Source organism: Cheilinus undulatus, linkage group 16 (assembly GCF_018320785.1).
Source record: "Cheilinus undulatus linkage group 16, ASM1832078v1, whole genome shotgun sequence".
Classification (NCBI taxonomy): domain Eukaryota; kingdom Metazoa; phylum Chordata; class Actinopteri; order Labriformes; family Labridae; genus Cheilinus; species Cheilinus undulatus.
Window position 1 is genome coordinate 3,524,382 of NC_054880.1, and position 7,456 is coordinate 3,531,837.

The window sequence follows — 7,456 nt, forward strand, 5'->3', positions numbered from 1 at the left end:
ATTAGAATACTCAAAAGATTTTTAATGTATCCCATAAAAGTACTTAAAAAGTTCTTTAAATATTTCCTAAACGTTTCAGTGAAATGTTACAAAGCCTAAACATTACAATAAAGACTTCCCTAGAAATTCCTGACATTTTTCAAAGAAAATTCCCCCAAATTTATGGTTGCATTCCCCGAATTTCTGTGAAAATGCCAATAAAAAAAAAGCAGAAGAAATGTCTCCAAACCCTGGAAAATGTGCAAAAATATTCCCCAAATTTCCATTAAAATTCTTTTAAAAAATTCCAAACAAATTCCCCAAAATATCACAACAGCAAATTCTCCCAACATTTGAATCAAATTACTTTAACTTCAATAGCCATATTAAACAGGAGATGTGTTTTCCTTTGACACTGAAGAGTGTGTTCACTGTTGATATATTTCCATGTAGGCATGAAGAAAAAGTGCTTCTCATTTTAGTGCCATGTTGCTTGAAAGAAACCCCGTCATAGTCAAAATTGAGAACTTTTATTGACTGGTTGGCAGATGCATATCAGCACAGGTAAACAGGTGTACTCTACATTCTGACAGGACGAGGTGAACTTTTATTTTTTCCTCCTGTGGCTCCAGTTTGAGGCCTGCTCAGTGACACAGCATGAGAAATAAATAAATACATTAATAAATAAATCATTGATGAATCCAATGTGACAGTCAATGAAGCAGCTCAGGATAAAGGAACAAAAAGGCACAGATGGAAACGTAAAATATGTAATCTCTTCTAAATAAATAATGAACCAATGCGACAAGAATATGGAAGCCCTTAATGGACATACACCCTTTAATTTTTTACTCAGTTTTCCCCTGATAATCAAAACGTTTTGGTTTTATTTCGAGAGATTTCAACCTAATTCTTGATAACTGCGCCAGTTTTCCAGTGAAATAAGTTGAGATCTAAAGAAAACACTCCAAATTGATCTGATACCACAAGAAAAAGGAGTCACAATAAAGTACGGCTGTATGTCCTTTTCAGGCTTCCGTACAGAGACATTTTCTCACAAACTGAATGATCAACAGCAGATTAAAACAGTGTTTGTAACATTTTCTCCATACTCTGAAGGGATTAGTCTCCTTATTTAATCACACTGGGATGCTGTCAGTTTGAATCTGGTTCATCATGCCGGTGTGAACACATTCTGGATTCAGATTTAGATTAAAATGGTTTAAACTCACAGCTGATGCCAGATTAGAGCTTTAGTAGCGGTCAGTGTTTAGTCATTTCTTGAAGCTGATTTCTGTCGACCAATCAGATCCCTGGAAGCACTGAGTACTTCCTGTATGAATCTGAACTGAAACGATCACTGATCATGGTTTTAATGAGACGATCAATCAGTTCAATTATCTCAGTGGAATATAAACGCCACATATGCACAGTCTAACATGTCCTAATCCCTCTCATCACCAAAGCTGATCCTAACATCACCTACAGACGACACTTTCCTCTCAAACCTGCTCCTACCTGGTCAGAGTGAAAACAACATCTGCATCCGAAGTGTTAGAGGTTAAAAGGGAAATGATCAGAGTCATCAATGATCAGCTTCTCAGAAACAGTTATAAAAACACAGGGAGAGGGAGCCGGAGTCAGCGGGAATGAAAACATGACTGAAAACTAAATCTGAAGCAGGATCAGAGAGAAAACTTGTAGTGTCAAAGCGAAACTCTTATTTTGGCAAACAGATTTTCCTCATGTTTGTGGAGACCTGCAGGGACTGATCCAGGGTCAAAGGTCAGGTGATTTCAGGTGCTCTTCAGTCTCACAGCAGCAGGTTAAGGTCAGCGAGTAGAGTATCGATGTCAGCAATCGGAGCTCTCCAATAGTTGAAGGAGGAAAACTCGGACAGGGCGCCCTGCAGACGAAGAGAGACGGAAACAACAGGAGTAAGTTTCAGGCAGGTAAAAAGCTCTGAACATTGTAAAACTACTCCTTTTTACCTTTAAACACCCTTTAGTCACTTATACCATAACACCTATGTACAGTGCATTTATACTGGGTAGACCCGTCATGTTTACAAAGCTTAGGTACTTCTTTGATACCACTGATCACTGTGATGACAGACAGAAGACTGGTTTGCAAGGATTTCACTGTGTTTTACACTTTAATGACAAAGAATAAAAAAAAAAAAAATAATCAAAGCAACAAAAAAAGGCAACTATGATAATGTACATGCAGCCTGTTGCAGCAGCTTTGTCTCATTTAGGTCTTAAATGATCAAGTTAAGTCCAAAATAAACCCTAAGTGAAACTAGTTTAGTTATAACTTCAGCTGTGTTCATGTGTGCCTTGAAACAGGGTTAAGCGTACCATGGGATTTTTACAGCAACTGTAGTGACGATACTTTAACTCATTATTGAGATTTTATATGTAAATGAGCTTTAGGATAACTGGTATGATGCATCAAAAGGCAGCGTTGATGTTTATTATTGTGCCCTTTACAAATAAAATACAATATTTTGCAGGGATAAGGATTTTGTCTTGATCTTGGGGAAAAAAGTAAAGTGCGGGGATCGTCCTCAGTCTATGTAGACATTTTCTGATAACTGCATCGCACCGGTCCATTTAGACCTGTAAAGTACTAACTTTCCTCCGCTCTCAGCTGCCTCCACTTCCTGTCTCCTAATGGACATTCCCATGTCATTGGGATCACATGACCACACACAATCTATAAGGAAAAACTAACTTCACTTTATTCCTCTGTGTTTAAACACCATCTGGAAGATCAAGAGACAAGACCTCAAAGATGATGGTCCAGATCAGGGGCCAAAAAATACATAGAAATACAACAAATACATCTGCACGGGAGCCAGATTTAGTCTTGACAGCTGAAGGCCGGAATTTCAAAATAAACCAAAATTTAAAAAATATTTTGTCCTCATTAATACATTATTGTATTAGTATTTTCTTTCAAAACACAGAAAATGTTTAGGCATTAACAGTGAGATCTATCCTTATTATCTATAACGCAAAAGGCTCCTCTTTGCCTTCTTAACCCAAATTTTCTCATTCTTCAACACCTTTTTACCACTTCTCCTGCATGGTTTATCCCCTTTGTGCCACTCTTTTATCTAGTTTTGCTACTTTTATCTATTTTAAACAATTTTCATTATTTTTTTTGCCCAATTTTTGCCACTTAAACCCATTTTTTTTATACCATTTGCCCATTATTTTCATTTTCTGCCAACTTTTTCCACATTCTAACTTCTTTGCACCACTTTTCCTGCCAATTTTTGTCCCTTTGTGCAACCCATTTTTGCCACTCTGGCAATTTTTCTTAATTTTATGCCAGTCTAAAACCCTTTAAAATATATATATATTTTTAAAATATTTACAAATGATGGCTGACGAGTGAATTTCTGTAAAAACAGGTCAAACGTTCAGTCATTCTAAAACTGTTTCAACAGTAATTGTGGATTTAACAGCTACAGACATTTACAGTGATATTCTTGAGGCCGGATAGGAAGCTTTGGGGGTCCTGATATGGCCCTCAGGCCGCCAGTTGATCATTAGTGGTCTATTTCCTTGGGTGGGTCAGGACACAAAAGTGGGTCACAAAGCCATTTTAGTAAATCTGGGAAATGTATCTGAAAACAATGTTGCAAAAGTCAATGATGTGCTTTTATTTTGAAGGATATGTCTTTGTTGCATTGTTCCATCTCCAGTCCAGACTGTCTTCTGTCTATTCTGATCAGAATCTTTAAGAAGTTTGTGTCACATTCGTCTTTAAGGAGGTGGTGGTGGGTCCTGACACTAGAACCACTGATCTAGATTAATCCTAGCTATTGCTCCTTTTGGTCCACGGGCTCCACCGTGTCTGAAATGTCAACCGGCACGCCACAGCTCATACACTTGAAGCTTTCAGAGAAATTTGGTGCACAATGTAGAGAAAAGCATGAGGGAAAATTCAGGAACTGAAGTAGTGAGACTAGCTGAGTCAGTGGGGCTAAAATAATTAATAATCTGTAGTTACTTTCTTTATTTTTGTATAAATTAAATGTCCTACCGGAGGTTGTGATGTCCTGAATATCAGCACTGCTGTGGCTGAATCCCATCAGCGCTGATATTCAGGACATCCTCACTCACCCTCACATGATGTTGCTTCACTAGAACACTCATACTAATTTATCTAAGATCAGTATAGTCCACATGTTGGGACCGGGCCCTCCACGGTCCCCTCACCTCCTCATCCTGACCCCTCAGTGAGGACGACTTGTCTTTTCCTTTGCTGCTATTGCTCGGCTGGCAGTCGGTCAGTCCCAGGTCCTCCAGCTCGGACAGGTCGAGCGCTGGGATTGGCTGCCTCCAGTAGAGGAAGGAGTCGTACTGGCTGTTAGATTTCTCCATCATGATTCAGTCTGAGAATCAGAAACACAAACATGCAGTGAAAACCTCATAAAGAGAAGATGTTTGTTTATTTTCAGTGATGTGAGTCTGCTCAGAGATGAGTCCGTCAGACTGAGGCAGAGTATTTTAAACCTGATCTTATTTTTAGACTTTGTTTACAGGTCAGAGCTGTTTACAAACCTGCATTTTTACTCTAATACATTATTTACACATTCCTCCACACTGAACATGGACACAACTCTCCTCTCAGTCCATCTCTCTTCATTCTCAGCCCTATTTACAACCAAGAACATCCATTTTACACTTTATAAATCTCCTCTGTCCACGCTTCATTTCACAGATAATCTGATACCTAGGCTAAACAAAACTAAAAAACACGTCAGCGTCGGTCTCTTTTTGTAAATAATACATATGAAAATAAATGGGAAGCTTTTATTCTAAGGCTGAAAAGCCATTTTGAAAATATAGTGGCATAAAAAACACCAATAAAGCAATTTTGACTGGTTTTAAATACACCAGAGAGAGAAACACACAGATTTTTTTTTTGTTTTATTTTATTTAGTTTTTGTTTTTATATTTTATCTATTTTTCTCTTTTCTTTCTATATGTTTAGTTGTTCTCAGTTTTCGAAACCACAAAAATAGAGTCATTGTAGAAGCTATCTGAGTTAAAATAGGAGATGTAAACATTTTTATTTACACCCTTTAGTCTCTGATGCCCTCTGTTTACCTCTGAATTTATCTCATTAATAAAACATGATTTAATTTTCTGCATAAATATAAATTGACAGATATTTTTACTCGCTGGTTTATTTCCATTCATTGTGGACTCTGCAGATTTAGAAAGTGGGTCATGGTGCCTCAGCAGACTGAAATAAACTTGCAGCCATCTCTGACTCGGAGCTCTGAACCAATCCTCATTCTTAAATCTGTCTGACTCTCGGCTCCTTTCTCTCTGATCGTCCTGATTATCGATCCTGAGGCGTTGGCCCTGATTGGCCCACATTCTCGCCAGCTGGTCATACTTATTTGAACATAATCTTTTACTTCTGTCTTTAAATAAAATTTTATAAAACCGTCTCAGCTCCCATGCTGGGTCCGTTATTGATCTGGTGATCATGTTTGGGGATGATCGCTGTCATTGATCAGCCTGAATCAGAGGCGTTGGCTCATCAGCAGCCGACGATGCGGTCGATTAAAACCGAATATACCCGACAAAACATCAACATTTACGACAAGAACTACGCTTAAATGTTCACATTAAACAGAGTAGTTTGGTTGTTCTTCGTTTTTAAATGTCTGAATCATTAGCAGGTTCATCGTGACCGGCTTTTATACAGAAAACACGCAGAATTGAGTCGTTTGATTCAAAATTTACAGGTTTCATCCAAACATCTTACCGTTTTTGTCTCCGGTGATAAAAGATTGAATATTTCTTGTTGTTTTTCTTCTTTATTTGTTTGTCTCTTTTGTAGAAGGAGGTTCAGTCCGTACCGCTCAGCTGCTGCAGGTTAAATGAGCTCTGCGCCTGCGTCAAGCCATATAGAAGACATACTGTTACTTCCGGTAGTACAATTCAAAATAAAGCGGAAGGCCGATGCGATTTCTCTTTTTAATCGTCCAAATAAAACACTAAAATAGATTAGTCAAAAAATATGTAGCCTAAGGTTACGAAATATTGAATACTACTTTATTTTTGTTGTCCATAACACCGTATAAGGCATCATCAATTTATATAACTAGATATTTAAAGATGTAAAAAAATAAAATTATTTACACATGTTAAGCAAAAGTGCTGCTTAAAATCTTCTACTATTCATGAAAAGACGATTTAAACACTTTTTTAAAAAATCATTACGTCTTTATCAATCTTAGACAGCTAGAAAAAAAACTTGATAACGTTATTAAAGGACATCTAAATTATTTTAAACGTCAGGTGCACATTAAATCACGTTTTCTCAGATTTTGTCGTATTTCTATCTATAATTTAGCAGCTGAAGTTTTCATGGAAATATCCGTTATTCTGCCATTATTGGACATAACAAAGAGTTGCACGTTTATTATGAAAGGAATGCTCGTTTCCGGTCTGTTGAAAGGGTTTCTTGCACACTCACATACGCTCTGAAAACTAGATGAGTTAGCTGACTTGACAATTATAGGATGGAAAAAATAGAATTATTATGTGGGCATAAAAAAATACTGATTTAAATAGATTTAACTGTGTTTCTAATATCTGACACTGGTTTTATTTTAAGCTCAGCTATCTTTAATGAAAGTTCTGTTAAAGCCTTTAGCGAATAAATAAAACAAGCATGAATGATTATGAAATATACGAATAATGCGCAAAGGAAGGCGCTGTTTCACAGGAACTTTATCAACCCCCACAAGAATCAACAAAAATAACGAGAAAAAGACATTTGAGATCGGCTCTGGGTGTAAAATGTGTGCTAATGCTGTAATATACCTGTTCAACAGAGCAGCAGGAGGGCAGCTGATTGTTAAAGTGTGTAGTAAAGTTTTCTCCTTCTGAGTTTATTTTTTCCTTCAGTAAACAAATAAATCAAAACAGAATGTGATGAATGTCAAATCTCAAAAAACTCATATTTTATTCAATATATAAAAAAAGGAAACAACATATTAGATGCTGAAATTGAGACATTTTTCCATTTCATGAAAAACATTAGCTCATTTGAATTTGATGTCAGCAACACATCTCAAAAAAATAGGGACAGGGCAACAAAAGGCTAGAAAAGTAAGTGGTACTAATAAAAAACAGCTGGAGGAGCATTTTGAAACTAATTAACTAACTAATTAACTAATTTGAAATAAACAGTTTAAACATTGTGGAACAATTACAGAAAAAAATATTCCTCAATGTAAAATACTTTTAATTTCCCACCATCTACAGCCAATAATATCTTCATAAGATTCAGAGAATCTGGAGAAATCTCTGTGCACAAGGGACTAGGTCAAAGGTCACTGTTGGATGCTCGTGATCTTTGGGTCCTTGGGGGCCACTGCATTAAAGACAGGCATGGTTCTGTACTAGAAATCACTGCATGGGCTCAGGAACACTTCCAG

General features: G+C 36.9%; 1 protein-coding gene across 1 annotated transcript; it reads right to left on the reverse strand.

The window, feature by feature from the left end:
- Positions 1-493: 493 nt before the first annotated feature.
- On the reverse strand, positions 494-5,896 carry mllt11 (MLLT11 transcription factor 7 cofactor). The gene is made up of 3 exons (XM_041808146.1): positions 5,776-5,896; positions 4,212-4,387; positions 494-1,885 (listed from the first exon to the last, which is right to left on the reverse strand). The coding sequence occupies exons 2-3, from the start codon at positions 4,377-4,379 to the stop codon at positions 1,793-1,795; spliced, it is 261 nt and encodes an 86-aa protein (XP_041664080.1). The 5' UTR covers positions 4,380-4,387; positions 5,776-5,896; the 3' UTR covers positions 494-1,792.
- Between the last annotated feature and the right edge of the window lie 1,560 nt (positions 5,897-7,456).